This window comes from Bos indicus x Bos taurus, chromosome 2 (assembly GCF_003369695.1).
Source record: "Bos indicus x Bos taurus breed Angus x Brahman F1 hybrid chromosome 2, Bos_hybrid_MaternalHap_v2.0, whole genome shotgun sequence".
NCBI classification, from domain to species: Eukaryota; Metazoa; Chordata; class Mammalia; order Artiodactyla; family Bovidae; genus Bos; species Bos indicus x Bos taurus.
In genome coordinates this window covers 125,533,952-125,550,704 of record NC_040077.1, presented here as the reverse complement: position 1 = coordinate 125,550,704, position 16,753 = coordinate 125,533,952, and the positions used below count along the sequence as shown (strand labels likewise).

General features: G+C 51.9%; 1 protein-coding gene across 3 annotated transcripts; it reads right to left on the bottom strand.

The window, feature by feature from the left end:
- Positions 1–2,797: 2,797 nt before the first annotated feature.
- CD164L2 (CD164 molecule like 2) lies at positions 2,798–6,832 on the bottom strand. Of its 3 annotated transcripts, none has more exons than XM_027524244.1 (6): positions 6,631–6,832; positions 6,047–6,214; positions 5,875–5,946; positions 5,343–5,387; positions 3,685–3,829; positions 2,798–3,126 (listed from the first exon to the last, which is right to left on the bottom strand). In XM_027524244.1, the coding sequence occupies exons 1-6, from the start codon at positions 6,716–6,718 to the stop codon at positions 3,120–3,122; spliced, it is 525 nt and encodes a 174-aa protein (XP_027380045.1). In that variant the 5' UTR covers positions 6,719–6,832; the 3' UTR covers positions 2,798–3,119. The 3 variants fall into 3 exon arrangements, with proteins under 3 accessions (XP_027380045.1, XP_027380053.1, XP_027380059.1); XM_027524252.1 differs by having other exon boundaries at positions 2,798–2,934; XM_027524258.1 differs by lacking the exon at positions 2,798–3,126 and having other exon boundaries at positions 3,681–3,829.
- Between the last annotated feature and the right edge of the window lie 9,921 nt (positions 6,833–16,753).

Sequence of the window (16,753 nt, the reverse complement as noted above, 5' to 3'; positions counted from 1 at the left end):
AGTAATGCCTAAAATTCTCCAAGCCAGGCTTCAGCAATATGTGAACCGTGAACTTCCTGATGTTCAAGCTGGTTTTAGAAAAGGCAGAGGAACCAGAGATCAAATTGCCAACATCTGCTGGATCATGGAAAAAGCAAGAGAGTTCCAGAAAAACATCTATTTCTGCTTTATTGACTATGCCAAAGCCTTTGACTGTGTGGATCACAATAAACTGTGGAGAATTCTGAAAGAGATGGGAATACCAGACCACCTGATCTGCCTCTTGAGAAAATTGTATGCAGATCAGGAAACAACAGTTAGAACTAGACATGGAACAACAGACTGGTTCCAAATAGGAAAAGGAGTATGTCAAGGATGTATATCGTCACCCTGTTTATTTAACTTATATGCAGAGTACATCATGAGAAACACTGGACTGGAAGAAACACAAGCTGGAATCAAGATTGCCAGGAGAAATATCAATAACCTCAGATATGCAGATGACACCACTCTTATGGCAGAAAGTGAAGAGGAACTCAAAAGCCTCTTGATGAAAGTGAAAGTGGAGAGTGAAAAAGCTGGCTTAAAGCTCAACATTCAGAAAACAAAGATCATGGCATCCGGTCCCACCACTTCATGGGAAATAGTTGGGGAAACAGTGGAAACAGTGTCAGACTTTATTTTTCTGGGCTCCAAAATCACTGCAGATGGTGACTGCAACCATGAAATTAAAAGATGCTTACTCCTTGGAAGGAAAGTTATGACCAACCTAGATAGCATATTCAAAAGCAGAGACATTACTTTGCCAACAAAGGTTCGTCTAGTCAAGGCTATGGTTTTTCCTGTGGTCATGTATGGATGTGAGAGTTGGACTGTAAAGACGGCTGAGCAGAGAAGAATTGATGCTTTTGAACTGTGGTGTTGGAGAAGACTCTTGAGAGTCCCTTGGACTGCAAGGAGATCCAACCAGTCCATTCTGAAGGAGATCAGCCCTGGGATTTCTTTGGAGGGAATGATGCTGAAGCTGAAACTCCAGTACTTTGGCCACCTCATGCGAAGAGTTGACTCATTGGAAAAGACTCTGATCCTGGGAGGGATTGGGGGCAGGAGGAGAAGGGGACGACAGAGGATGAGATGGCTGGATGGCATCACTGACTCAATGGATGTGAGTCTGAGTGAACTCCGGGAGTTGGTGATGGACAGGGAGTATTGCATGCTGCGATTCATGGGGTCGCAAAGAGTCGGACACGACTGAGCGACTGATCTGATCTGATCTGAAGGGTGTGTAGGTATGTATTTTGTAAATTCATAGAAAAAGGTCTGACCCATCCTGTTAAGCATAGTTATTTCTGGGGAGTGGGACGCTGGGGAGAGTTATTCTCGTTCTTTACATACATAAATGTCCGTGTGTTCCTTTTGTTCCTTGCAGGCATTTACTACATTTGAAAAAGAAAACATCCACTAGAGAAATGTCCTTAACTGGGCGAAAAGCCAGGGGTGGGGGGGGGGCATTCTTTCCTTGGCCTGGGAGAGAATGGGCATCGTCCCAGCCAGGGGAGGGCGATCCAGGCAGGAGAAACCGCGTGTTCAGAGGCTTGGAGAAGAGAGAACAAGGCAGGCTGGGTCACATGACCCAGATGCAGGGACCTGGAGGGGAGGCTGATGTCTGAGAGGAGGGTGGGTGTTGATAGAAGTGAGTCTGTGTTGGGGGTAGGAGGGGGTGGACTGCGTTTGGCATTGATGGGTAGGCAGGTGAGCCCTCTGTGAGGCCAAGGAGTAGCTGAAACTCCCTGTGCAGCCCAGGGGCCCTAAAGCCTTTCCAGCTGCAGCCAGAGATCCTGCAAGGAGAGGAGGCCTTGAGGGGAGGAAGAGATGCAGGCATTTGGGCAGCTGGAAGGGTGAATGGGTGCCCTGGAGTGAAGCAGACGGGGCACATGTTCCTGCTCTGAACCTGCCCTACATCCCACTGAGATGCAACAGCTGTTATTGGACTTTACAGACGAGGAAACCGAGGCCCAGAGCTGCTCCATTAACTTCCAGTCGCACAAAGCAGTCGGGTTCCACAGGCTAAACTCTTGCCTGTGACTCTCTACTGCCTCTCAGCTTTCTAGGACAATCATGAGACTAAATCAGACACTGATGCCAGACTCTCAGCCACATGCCTGGTTTCCAGCAAGTGCCCCATGGGTGGGAGATGTTATTAAAGAAGACTTCTGGGCCCAGGGTTGAGGGGGTGAAGAGAGGGAGGTGGGCATGGGTGGTGCTTTCTAGGAGGGCCGATTCAAGGAAGGCCAGAAGTACCCTGGGGAGGGTCCCGGGGGTACCTCCACCTTGGAACAAGGGCAGAGATCCAATTTAGGAGCAAAAAAAAAAAAAAAAACTGGAGATGCCTCTGCAGAGGAGTTCTAAAGTTCTGTTCATTCTGGAGTCAGAAAAACCTGGATTAAATTCCCAGCCCTGCCCCATTCCACTCTGTGTGATCTTAAGCTGGCGTGTTTCCCTTTCTGAGTCTCTGCACCCTTCTCTATAATGCAGTGGAGGAGGGGGTTAAACACATAACAACAACAACTATTTTTTTGGCCAGGCCGTGAGGCTAGTGGGATCTTAAATTTCCCCGCCTGGGATTGAACCCAGGCTCCGGCAGTGAAAGCACCAAGTCTTAACCACTGGACTTCCAGGGAATTCCTGCAAATAAAAATACTTTTAAAGGTGACAGTGTCAATTTAAGGCTGAATTTCCATGAAAGAGAGGGCAGTGGACCATACCTCCCACCCCATCCAATCCACACACAGCCCAAGACATGGGACATAAAGCACAGTGCTGGAAAGAGCTCCTTTATTATTGGGGGCAGTGTCCAAGCCGGGTCCATGGGAAGAGGCCAGGCCCAGACCGAGTACCAGGCGGGGGGCCACAGGGATGACGATGAGGCAGAAGGTGGTTGAAGGATGCTCTCATCTGCACGAACCAGGCCCAGGACAAGAAGGGATGTCAACTATGGGGCTCTGAGTCTGCTCAGTGTCCACAGGGGCCACAATTTGGTGACCAAAGTTTTTCCCACCCTGAGTGCCCTTAAGGAAGCCAAGAGCGGGCAGCCTCTTCATTCTCTTTCCCCTGATTGTGGAATCTGGGCCTGAAGGGGGTCAGATTCTGCAGAGGCCAGACAAAGAAGGCACTCAGGGTGGTGGTCCCACCTCAGCTGGGCTGAGGACCCCCCCTGCACCCCGCAGAGAGCAGGCAGCGGGCAGAAGAGCAAACACTTTAATGGAGGTTGCAGCGATCCACCCCACAGCACACTTGGGGGCCAGAGCACACGGGAGCCTCAGAGCAGCTCCCCTTCTCAGAGGAAAACCAAACCGCACACGTGGCCTGGGCTCCTGCCCGCAGCCACAGAGCTGCAGGCGGAAGGCGGCCTGGGCTGTCACCTACTGGTTCTCCTCCCTGCTGACAGCATGAGGGGACAAAGACAGAGGGGCTCAGCTGGGCTCTCAGACGCCGCGCCCGGGCCGAGTCCCACATGGGCCAACACCCAGCCGAGAGAACCCCACAACTGGAGCGGGGAGACGCGGTGCGACCTACATGGAGGAGGCCAAGAGGGCCTCAGGGCCCCTGAGGCTGCCCCATGCAGGAGACGGCACACGGGCAGTGAGGGCCACCTGAGGGGCCACAGGGAAGCAGGTGCAGGGGGTCGGTGGGCCAGGTACTCACAGTGTCTGGTAGGTGCTGTCCTTGGCCTTGAGGAAGCGCAAGACGAAGAAGGCCACCGCCTGCAAACTCAGCACCATCACCACGCCTCCGATGAAGCTGGCCCCGTCAAAGCCGGGGCTGTGGGCCTCAGGGACCAAGGGCCTCTCTGCAGGGTGGAGGCCACAGCAGGCCACTGTAGGCCAGGGGCCCAGGCCCACCCCAAAACCCGGCACAGGTCATCTGGGAGGCCCCCCGTCCTCATTAGGGGAGCCTTGGACAGAGGGCTCAGAAGTTCCACCCAGATTCTACGGGTGGCTGGAAAGTGCCTGGAAGGACGGATAGCATCCGGCCCTGGCTCCGCTCCTGAGTTGCTCTGTGGCTTGATGCCTCTCACACCCTTTCTGGGCTTCCTGACTGCAGGTCCCAGATGGTGAGTGAGCTCCCTGCCTGCCTCCCTCTTCCACCAGGACCCCACAGGGTGACGATGGACCCAGAACTTGGGCGTCCACACTGCTTTCAGTTCACAGTCCCTCTCCGCCTTGGGTCTTGAGCTTCGAAGCCCAGGTGTAGATGCCGTGGTCTCCTTTCAGGACTCCCAAGTCCCAAGACCCTGGAGTCACCCAGGGTCCAGAGAGAGGGAAGGAGGAGAGGAAGACGTGGCGGCCCACACTCGACCAAGGGGATAAATGAAGACTCGATGACATGTGTCGGAGGGACTAACCAGGCTCTGAATGCCAGGCCTGACAGTCACCTCTCCGTTAGGGCAGAGCCAGACTTACATGGCATCCCCGACTCTTTCCCCCACCCCCGCCTCAGGGCCCACAGTTGCCAGGACATCTAGGTGGCTCCCAGCTGTGCCACGTTAGCCATCCACTCCCACCAGGGATTTGATTTCAGGCCCTGGGCCAGGTGCCCAGAGCAGGGCAGGACTGGTGGTAGAAGAGCATTCTAGGGCAGTGAGAGGGGCCCAGTTGGGTGCTGGATCCACTTCCCAGAGGCTGGATCCCACTTCCCCAGAAGGGGAATCTGAGAATGTGAAGGGTGGTCCCAGCAGCAGCTCAGGGAGCCCCAGAGAAGGGGACTAGGGAAAGAGGAGCAGAAGGAAGAAATAAGCTGCACAAGACCCAGCTGGGGCTCAAGCTGGAGGAGGAGCCATCAATAATTCAGCCCCTGAGATCATGTTTCTGGCTTTAATTAACCAAGAGCCTCTTCAGCCATCCTTGCCAAGCCTGCTGACCTCCAGACCCTGAGGGGCAGTGGGAACCAAAGGGTGGGGTTCTTGCCTCTGTTCGGCTGGGACCCTGCTTTGTGACCCTCTCTGGGCCTGGAGGTTGCAGTAGGTAGTCACTGAGGACATCTCCTTGGCAACCTGACATACACCCTCAGCACCAAGCAGGTCCTGAGGGGGGCCATCCTGAGTTCTCAGAACTGGGTCGGGGAAAAGGGATGGGAACCATCATTTCTTGATCACCTTCTATACATTGGAAACTGAATGAGGTGCTATACACCCTCTCATAAAATCCTCACTTTGTGAGATATTCTTCAGCCCATTTTACAGATGTTGGACACAGGCTCAGAGGGAGAAATCACAGGGTTGAGGTCACAGAGCACGGCAGTGCCTGACCCCGGCTGTTTTTCCATGCACCTCTTATCCTTCCATTACCCCAGATAGTACCTACCTGTTGTGACTGTCTTCGGTTCATGAGTTGGGTGGTGGTGCACAGCTGAAGAGACAGGAAATCCATAATTAAACCAGACCCCTGCCACTTCCCATCAAGACCCCATCTCAGGCCCACCTGGCACACTCTTAAGCCTTAGTTTATACAGTTCCTTCCACCAGCGGAGCCCTCTCTCTCCATCTCTACGTTAATCATCATCTGTGACGCTGCCTCCTTCAGGAAGCCCTCCCCCCATTCCCTTCTGAGCTTCCAAAGTCCTCACTGTGGTTTAAAATAGAAGAGCTAGTTCCTCCATTTCCTCTGCATGCTTGTCCTAGATCCTCTAGCTGCACCAATTTTCAGAGGAGGAAACGGGCCAGAGAGGGGAAGCGACATCTCAGTGAGCTAAAGGCAGAACTGACGCTGGACCCAGTGCTTGTGGGCACAGTCTTCTCTCGGGGAGAGGCCGATTCCCTACTGGAGGCGGGCTCTGGCTGAGGACACCTCGGCCCCCTCCCCGCAGCTTGACTTAGGCCAGAGGGAGCCCCCTTACCTGGACATGACTCTGAGCGGTTGTAGATGGAGCAACCTTCCTTGACCACCTCTGATTGAGCCACGCAGTGTCCTGATGGGAGAAGGAGCAGGGAAGCGGTTTAGGGAGTGGGGCCAAGGCTCTGATGTTCAGAAATGGGGGCACTAACCTTGGGGAGGGCCTAACTCCATACCTGGCTCCTCTGGCCGACACTGCTCCCACACACAGCTGGAGAGGTTGTGTGCTCGGTTCCCCTCCACACAATGTTCACAGGGCTTCAGCTGTTTGCAGGCCACTCGGACAGCTGGCCAGATGTTCACACGGAGCAGGGCTCCCCGCCCAAAGCCTCGAGCACCTTTACCTGGGCGTGAGGTGGGTGCAACACTTGGAACCCAAGCTACCGTTCCCCTTCCCCACTACTACGGATCTCACCCCCCTGCACACATACACTCACCTGGATCCCCTAAGCCCCACCGCACGCCTGGAGTTTCCACAAACACATGGGCACACACGCCTAGAAGCTCCCTGACATTCACCAGAGCACCCTCCCTTTGCATATATCAGGAGCCACCCCCATCCCATTCACCTGGGGCCGCTTCACTTCCCTACACCTGAAGTTGCCTCACACCCGGAGCCTTATATACGGCTCCACAGACAGTCGGAGCCTCCTTCTACCCACCCCAGGAGCCCCGCACACAAGTGAGAAGTCCCCTCCCGCGCCCCCTCCCCAAGCCCAGACTGCTCCTGGCAAGCAGTTGGGTGAAGGGCACGCGTTACCAGCCACAGCAAGCTGGGCACACAGGAGGAGGCAGCAGCAGCCGCCACAGAGCGCAGCCCGTAAGGCGCGGGGTCCCGGCGCGGCCATGGGCTCGGAGGCGGGGCCTGGGGGGGGTGTCGGGGTCGGCGGAGAGCGGGTGTGGCGTGGCCCCTCTGGATTCGGCTCCGCCGGGGTGTAAGTAACGAGACCAGGGCAACCTGCGCTAGGGTAGGTGGGCGTGGCCCAGACAGGGCGGGGCTAGTGACGCGAGTGAGAGGGCGTGGCTTTGTTGTCTGGGGCGGGGTCCGATGGGGCGTGGTTTGTGGGGGTCTGGGGCGGGGCTCTGGCAAAAAAGACGGAGTCCAGAACTATTCCGAGTACCCGACCAGGTTCCTGGATGTCCCCTTCCCTCGCTGGATCATGAACACTCTGTTGCGTTATTATCCCTACTTCACAGGTGAGGAAACTGAGGCTCAGAAAAGGTGTGTGACTAGTCGGAGGTCAAAATTCTCCAAGCCAGGCTTGAACAGTACGTGAACTGTGAACTTCCAGATGTTCAAGCTGGATTTAGAAAAGGCAGAGGAACCAGAGATCAAATTGCCAACATCCGTTGGATCATCGAAAAAGCAAGAGAGTTCCAGAAAAGCATCTACTTCTGCTTTATTGACTATGCCAAAGCCTTTGTGTGGATCACAACAAACTGTGGGAAATTTTTCAAGAGATGGGGATACCAGACCACCTGACCTGTCTCCCAAGAAATCTGTATGCAGGTCAAGAAGCAATCGTTAGAACTGGACATGGAACAATAGACTGGTTCCAAATTGGGAAGGAGTATGTCAAGGCTGTATATTGTCACCCTGCTTATTTAACTTATATGCAGAGCACATCATGAGAAATGCTGGGCTGGATGAAGCACAAGCTGGAATCAATATTGATGGGAGAAATATCAATAACCTCAGATACGCAGATGACACCACCCTTATAGCAGAAAGTGAAGAACTAAAAAGGTCTTGATGAAAGTGAAAGAGGAGAGTGAAAAAGTTGGCTTAAAGCTCCATACTCAGAAAACTAAGATCATGGCATCCAGTCCCATCACTTCATGGCAAATAGATGGAGAAACAGTGGAAACAGTGGCAAACTATTTTTCTGGGCTCCAACATCACTGCAGATGGTGACTGCAGCCATGAGATTAAAAGACACTTGCTCCTTGGAAGAAAAGTTATGACCAACCTAGACAGCATATTAAAAAGCAGAGACATTACTTTACTGACAAAGGTCTGTCTAGTCAAAGCTATGGTTTTTCCAGTAGTCATGAGAGTTGGACTATAAAGAAAGCTGAGTGCTGAAGAACTGATGCTTTTGAACTGTGGTGTTGGAGAGGACTCTTGAGAGTCCCTTGGACTGCAAGGAGATCCAACCAGTCCATCCTAAAGGAAATCAATCCTGAATAGTCATTGGAAGGACTGTTGCTGAAGCTCAAACTCCAACACTTTGGCCACCTGATGGGAAGAACTGACTCCTTGGAAAAGACCTTGATACTGGGAAAGATTGAAGGCCGGAGGAGAAGGGGCTGACAGAGCATTGGATGGTTGGATGGCATCTCCGACTCTATGGACATGAGTTTGAGTAAGCTCCAGGGGTTGGTGATGGACAGGAAGCCTGGTGTGCTGTAGTCCATGGGGTCACAAAGAGTCAGACACAACTGAGCAACTGAACTGAACTGAGTCAGAGGTCACAGAGTTAGTGGCAAAATCTAGATTTGAAGAGAGGTAAATTTCCTGATTTCTGAGGTTCTGTAGAGTTCATCCTTTAACCAGGAGGGAAGAACAGGCCCCCAGACTCTGGCAGCCTGTATCGCTTCACCTGTTGCATCTTCTTCTCTTCTGCCCCTCAATACACTGCATCTATCTCTGACCCACCACACACTTTGGCCAAGCCAGCCATCTCACTGGTACTGGGATAAGTGGTCTTTCTGCAACCTTCCCCTCTCCCTCTTCTGGCTTTTCTCCCTCTGCAGCCACTTCTCAGGTCCCTTAGAAGACAGCTCCTCTTCCACTCTGCCCCATCCTCCATTCTTCCCTTTCCCCTCCCCACCTCTCCCCTCTCCTCCCCTCTCCCTTCTCTACTTCTCCTTTTCTTCTTTCTCCCTCTTCATTGCTGCTGGCCCAGTTCAGTCCTGAGCCCTATTCCTCTCCTCTTCTGGGTCATCTCAGTCAACAAGTACCATATCTCTATCTCCAGCCCAATGCTCGCTCCCCAGCTGCCACACCTGTAATAATATATCGTTAGGTGGTTCAGTGGTAAAGAATCTGCCTGCAATGTAGGAGATCCAGGTTCGATCCCTGGGTCAGAAAGATCCCCTGGAGAAGGAAATGGCAACCCACTCCAGTGTTCCTGCCAGGATAAATCCCATGGACAGAGGAGCCTGGCAGGCTACAGTCTGTGGGGTCTCAAAGAGTCAGACATGACTTAGGGACTGAACAGCAACAAAGCAACTATTAATGACTTACTACTAGCGGAATTTACATTCTACTAAGCGGAAAAGACTCTGATGCTGGGAGGGATTGGGGGCAGGAGGAGAAGGGGACAACAGAGGATGAGATGTCTGGATGGCATCACTGACTCGATGGACGTGAGTCTGAGTGAACTCCACGAGTTGGTAATGGACAGGGAGGCCTGGCATGCTGCGATTCATGGGGTAGCAAAGAGTCGGACACAACTGAGCGACTGAACTGAACTGAACTGAACTGAAGCGGCTTAACTTATCAGGTCTTTTCTGATGTCCACAACTACCCTCTAAACATGGGTTTTGTAATCTCCCATTTGCAGGCCTCTGGTAAAATCACTTTCCCAGGGGCACACAGTTATAATGGAGGGGGTCAGGATGTGGACCAGGGTCTAGTGAGGCCAGAGGCTACTCTGCCCTCCACTGTGCCTCCTGAGGGTTCATCTGCTTCTAGGGCATCTCCACTTGAGTTTGTGCCTCAGGCCCTGGAAATTGCCCAGTCCCTCTTTTCCCCTCAGGGAGGCTCCTTTCATCTTACCAGGCAGCTGATTGGAAACCCTGGTCTCATCCTCACCCCCTCCCTCTGTCTTGCCCCCAGACTAAAGTCCTGCAAATCCTGCTCCTGGGTCCTGCTCCCTCAGCTTTCCTTTGCTGATCTCACACTTCCTCTCAGTCTCCAGGCCTCTCCCCAGCTCACCCCTCACAGTGCAGAGCTGTCCTGAAAACGTGGATTTGACCATGAAACAAATTTCAACTCAACTTGGCTTTCACAGCCCTTTGATTCCTAGCTCTGGAAGCCTCAGAAGTCTTGTGCTCACCCCAACATCTTACCCTCTGAGAAAATAGAATAGCTTTCCCCCTAGCATGCATCGTTTGTACCTCCTTGCCTTCATCTGGTAGTGGTTTTCTCTCTTGGAGGGTCCTCCTCCTCTCCAGACTACATGTGTCTGGCAAACTAATCCTTCATGACAACACTAAATGGCCACCGCCTGCAGGAAGCCCTCGGTGACTGTCACGGAGCAAGGCTGAACTGCTGTGGCACTTGTCCCAGCTGGAAGATCCGAACCCATCTGTCCTCCTGCACCCAAGGCCTCACCAATCTCTTGCCTTGGTGACTGCAGTGGCCTCCTGGTAGGGCTTCTGCTTCTGCCATAGTCTGTTCTCCACTCAGCAGCCAGAGCAATCCTTTGAAAATGTGAATCAAATCATATTATTCCATGTTTAAGCTCACCGATGGCTTCCATCTAACCACTTTCCAAGACTTACATGATCTTTCCCCGGCCTGCCTCTTTGAGCTCAACTCCTACCTCTCCCCTTGGCTCCTTTGGTCCAGACACACTAGCTTCTTCTCTGTCCCTCAAACAATCAACCCTTTCCTCATAAGACTTTCAGTTCAGTTCAGTCACTCAATCATGTCTGACGCTTTGTGACCCAATGGACTGAAGCAAGCCAGGCTTCCCTGTCTATCACCAACTCCCAGAGCTTGCTCAAACTCATGTCCATCAAGTCAGTGATGCCATCCAACCATCTCATCCTCTGTCGTCCCCTTTTCCTCCCACCTTCAATCTTTCCCAGCATCAAGGTCTTTTCCAAGGTGTCAGTTCTTTGCATCAGGTGGCCAAAGTACTGGAGTTTCAGCTTCAGCATCAGTGCTTCCAATGAACATCCAGGACTGATCTCCTTTAGGATGGACTGGTTGGATCTCTTTGCAGTCCAAGGACTCTCACGCGTCTTCTCCAACACTACAGTTCAAAAGCATCAATTCTTCTCCGCTCAGCTTTCTTTATAGTCCAACTCTCACATCCATACACGACTACTGGAAAAACCATAGCCTTGACTAGATGGACCTTTGTTGACAAAGTAATGTCTCTGCTTTTTAATATGATGTCTAGGTTGGTCATAACTTTTCTTCCAAGGAGCAAGTATCTTTTAATTTCATGGCTGCAGTCACCATCTGCAGTGATTTTGGAGTCCAGGAAAATAAAATCTGTTACTATTTCCATTGTTTCCCCATCTATTTGCCATGAGTGATGGGATTGGATACCATGATTTTAGTTTTTTGAATGTTGAGTTTCAAGCCAAGTTTTTCACTCTCTTTCACTTTCATCAAGAGGCTGTTTAGTTCTTCTTCACTTTCTGCCATAAGGGTGGTGTCATCTGCGTATCTGAGGTTATTGATATTTCTCCCAGCAATGTTGATTCCAGCTTGTGCTTCATCCAACCTGGTATTTCGCATGATGTACTCTGTATATAAGTTAAATGAGCAGGGTGATAATATACAGCCTTGACATACTTCTTTCCCAATTTGGAACCAGTCTGTTGTTCCATGTCCGGTTCTAACGATTGCTTCTTGATCTGCATACAGATTTCTCAGGAGGCAGGTCAGGTGGTCTGGTATCCTCATCTCTTCAAGAATTTTCCACAGTTTGTTGTGATCTACACAGTCAAAGGCTTTGGTGTAGTCAATAAAGCAGAAGTAGATGTGTTTCTGGAATTCTCTTGCTTTTTTGATGATCCAACAGATGGCAGTTTGATCTCTGGTTCATCTGCCTTTTCTAAATCCAGCTTGAACATCTGGAAGTTCACAGTTCATGTACTGTTGAAGCCTGGCTTGGAGAAGTTTGAGCATTACTTTGTTAGCGTGTGAGATGAGTGCAATTGTCCAGTAGTTTGAACATTCTTTGGCATTGCTCTTCTTTGGGATTGGAATGAAAATTGACCTTCTCCACTCCTGTGGCCACTGCTGAGTTTTCCAAATTTGCTGGCACATTAAGTGCAGCACTTTCACAGCAGCATCTCTTCAGATTTGAAAGACTTTGCACCTGCTCTACTCTCTTTGAAACTCTTCTATTCTCTTTTCAATTGACTTGCCCCTGACCTCCCTACTAAAAACAGGTCTCCTGGTTATTCTACATCACGATGTCTCCTTTTCCCTTCAGAACATGTATCAGCTATGTACTTAATTACTCAGTTGTTTCCTAGTCTATAAATAAGTTCCAGGAAGGCAGAAACCATGTTTGCCTTCATCTACAGTTAACTCCCTGCACCCATAAAAGCTAAGCAGGTGCTTATTAAATAACCACACTGTACCATGTTGTGACTGTGTACATGTTTGCCTGTCTCACTGGCCTGTGAGACCCTCAAGGGTTCCCTACTTAATATCATATTAAGTGTTTATTTGTAGATTGTCCATTTCCCCATTAGAATGGAAACACCATGAAGAGGAGATATCTGTTCATTGCTATATTCTGTGCCTAGAACTATGCCTGGCAAATAGTAAATAAACTCGATAAATATTTACTGAATGTTGAAAATGCAGGGATATGGCCACATCGTCTCTGTCTGTAGCACCCTCTTAAACCCAAGCCCAGGGGAACTGTCAGTGAATATTGGCTGAATGAATGGGTCTGTGCTAAGAATGTGTACACTGATGATGGCCAGATTCTTGGAGCTTGGACAGGGGGCTTCTGTCTGTGTCTCTCTCACACACTTCCCTCCAGAGTCTAGGCCCACAGGGTTGGTAGAGGGAAAGAAAGAAAGAAGTGTAACCTGGAGGTGAGTGCTCACAGCCATCTGGTGGTCACCTGGGGAACTACAAGTATTGTCCACCTTAGTCAAATTTCACCCCCAGCCCCTTCTGGGGAGAGAGCTAGGCTAGAATGAAGGCACACTGGATTTGGTTCCAAATAGAGTGGCTTCAGATCCCAGCTCTGCCATTGACAGTGTGATTTGGGCAAGTCGTCTGGCTTCTCTGGGCTTCACCTATGAGATAGGGGTGTAGGATTATGGTACGTACTGGGCTCTGGTCTGGCACCTGGTAGGTGGGAAGGGCTGGAGGGCGAAGTCAGTGACGAGCAGAATTAAGGAGACAGGGAAGTGGGCCTGAGGATGAGAGAAGAGAAAGGGTTGCCTTTTCCTCTAGATAGCAGATCTCTGGGGAACAGACCTGGTTGGCAGTGATGGCCTCAATTGTCCTGTTGACATGGGGCAGTTTTGGAGCACGAGAGAGTGTACTCACATGAAAATCCATAGCTTAAGACTTCCCTGGCAGTCCAGTGGTTAAGACTCTGTGTTTCCACTACGGGGGACGCAGGTTCAGTCCCTGGTCGGGGAACTGAGATCCTACGTGCTGCATGGCACAGCCAAAAACCCAAAACAAGCAAAAAAGAAACTCCACAGCCTCACTTGAGTCTCTTAGGTCTCCAGGGTTCCTCATGGTTAGAAATATCACTCCACTCTTTTCCTCTTTGGCTCGCTGAGGATCGCCTCCATCATGAACCAACACCATGATTCTCTGGACCAGGAAATTCTGACCAACCAGCTACTTCAGGGGAAAGGTGGTCACTGATGTTCTTCACCCTGGAAGGGCAACCGTATCCAAGACAGAAATTTGGGGAAAACTAGCCAAAGTATGGAGAAGGCAATGGCACCCCGCTCCAGTACTCTTGCCTGGAAAATCCCATGGACGGAGGGGCCTGGTAGGCTGCAGTCCATGGGGTTGCTAAGAGTCAGACACGACTGAGCAACTTCACTTTCACTTTTCACTTTCATGCATTGGAGAAGGAAATGGCAACCCACTCCAGTGTTCTTGCCTGGAGAATCCCAGGGACGGGGGAGCCTGGTGGGCTGCCATCTATGGGGTTGCACAGAGTCGGACACGACTGAAGCGACTTAGCAGCAGCAGCAGCAGCAGCCAAAGTATACAAGACCACACCAGATGTCATCTTTATATTTGGAGTCAGAACCCATTTTGGTGGTGACAACTGGCTTGGATGTGATTTATGATTCCTTGGGTTATGCAAAGAAAAATAAACCAACACCACCTTGCAAGACATGGGCTGCCCGAGAAGAAAAAGAACTGAAGGACAGAATGAAGGAGCTTGGGGGATCACAAAGACCAATGTAGGTGCTGGCAGAAGGAAGGATTAAAGATCCTGCAGTGACTTTATTTGTGGTGATTGTACAGATGTTTCATGAGAGGATTAATAAACTATGCAAAATAAAAAAAGACCACTGCCACTCAAAAGAGAAGATGGTCTCTCATACATCTCCCCTCTCTATTTGTGTGTGTGTGTGTGTGTGTGTGTGTGTGTGAGCCACATGGCTTGCAGGATCTTAGTTCCCTGACCAGGAATCGAACTTATGCCCCCTGCAGTGGAAATGTGGAGTCCTAACCACTGGACCACAAAGGGATTCCCTCTCATACACCGTCTCATGCCAACCTCCCAGCAGCCTCTCTGAGACCAATTGGACAGTTGTTGGGACCTGGCTCTGACAGGGGAGAAAGTGAACATCTGGGTTCCTGGGGGCAGATGTCCTTATATTCTCTTTGATGCCCCACTTTCCTCGACACTGTGCATATTACTACTCCCTCCGTGTTTTCCTTCCCTTTCTTGGATGTTGCTTTTTGTCCAGTCATCCAGTCAGCAAGTATTTATTGAACACTTCCTGCATGCCAGGCTTTGTTCTCCAGCACAGACCAGAACAAAGTCTGTACCCTCGTGGAGCTTATATCCTGGTGGGGCTGACATGTCTTTTCTCTTAAAACAATAAATTTATAATTTCAGGAGTGCTAAGTGCTCTAAAAAATGATAAATCAAGGAAAGCACAGAGAGAATGATGGAAGCGGGAGTGGTCGTCTAGGGTAGATGTTGGGAAAGCCTGCTCTGGAAGATATTGACTTGGCCACAGAGGCTCTCGAATGGAGTAAAGGGGTTCTGGGCAGAGGGAAGAGCCAGGCAAAGCCCAGGAGCAGGAAGCTTCTTTCCCGCAGTCTGTACTCTCACTGGTGGGTTTCCCTGAAGTTCCTCCTCTCTGCTCCCTCGCCGCACACCCAAGCCTCCCGGGTGTCCTCCTGCAGCCAGCACAGCCAGTGCTGACAATGTGCCAGGCCCCTCCCAACAATCCCATGCAGAAGATACTAACATGGTCTTTTTCTTAACTTTTATTTATTTGGCTGTGCTGGGTCTTGTTAGTTGCGGCATGCAAACTCTTTAATTGCAGCACGTGGGATCTAGTTCACCTGACCAGGGATCAAACCCCAACCCTCTGCATTGGCTATGCAGCATCTTAGCCACTGGACCAATTGGGAAGTCCCTGTCTCTAGAGAAAACAGGCCCAAAGAGCCTAAGATATTCACCCAATCTAACTGCTGACCACACCACCTGCTAACCACCCCAAACTCACCATGTCCAACCTGAAGTACAGTATCTTCCCCAGCCCTGACCTCCCCATGTACCCTGCCACTGGCCTGCCCCCTCCTTCTCCCTGTGACACTTCAGTGGTTCTGTGCTGGGAGGATAAGTGGTGGGGCCTGGGATCTGGGCCCTCACCTGGTCCCTGCCCCCCAGCCCCATCCCACAGGCCTGGTTGATTCCAATGAGGATCAGAGCTCGAGTTGGAGGGTGGAGGAGGCAGCTATTTTCCCTTCCCCAGAACTGGCCATATCTGTGGCATCTGGAGAAGTCAGCTGGGAGAGGTTCCCTGGGAACAGGAAGAGGTGGGGAAGGGGGAGTTCCTTCTCTGTGCCCTGACCTGCCAGGGTGCCTAAGATGGGAGGCTGAGAGGGGCCCGCCCTGGGGACTGAGCTGATGGCTTTCTGCTTCCAAGTTCTTCCCGGCTCCCCCACTCCTGCTGCTTCGGGGAAGTGACCCCCACCCCCACCACCACCCCGCTGGCTTTCCAGATCCTTGAATAAATAATTCAAGTTTTGAAATCTTGCCAGGCCCACCCCTCCCTGTGCAGTGAGGGCGCTATTGGGCTGACATGATTGACGTCGCCCGGTTCCTTCTGCCAGCCCCAGCATCACGAGGGCTGGCCCGGTCACTGTCAGTCCAGACCCTTTACCCTGTCCCACTCACCTGGGGGCCCACAGTCACCTGGTATCTTCATTCCAGGACCCTGTGACCCTCATCACAGCCTGGTCACTTCAGCACTTGTGACAGGGTCACGGTGACGTGAAGAACTATCACCCAGCCCCTCCACCTTCCCTTTCTTTCGCCACCACCTCATCCCTGAACCCCATCATGGCCCAGAGTCACCCTGACACTGCTATGGTTGCCCTAGGGGCTTCTTCTCTACCTCAGCGTCGTACTGCCACCATCCCCCCAAGATCCTGTCACCACGCTCATACCGTCACTTCCACCCACCTCCCTGCTCCCTCGTGCTCCTGTCACCATCACCTCAGGGCCCCATCGTCTTGGCAACCCCTGTCATCCTCACTGGGGACTGGGACGCTCATTCAGCCCCCATCACTCGGTCTCCGTCACCTGAATTCCGTCAGCCTGTCTCTGCCACCCGAGGGTCCCATCACCTCCATAAACTCTCCGGGGCCCCTTTCCTCCTCTCCCTCTAACACATGCCCCCCGCCACCTTCCTGAGACTTCAAGGGCTCTCGCACCAGCGACCCCGAAACCCCCGGCCCGTAGAGGGCGCAGCGTCAAGGACAGCGCGGGCCGACTCAGAAGGGGGCGGAGCCGCAGCCACGGTCGCTTTTTATGAATGGGGGAGCGGGCGGCACGAGGCCTCATTACTATGCCGAGCGGCGCGCGCTGCGCCCCAGCGCAACGCACCCATTGGCCAGCCGGGCCACTGACGTCACCAAAGCGGTGGTCGGGGGCGGGGCGGGGCGGGGTGAC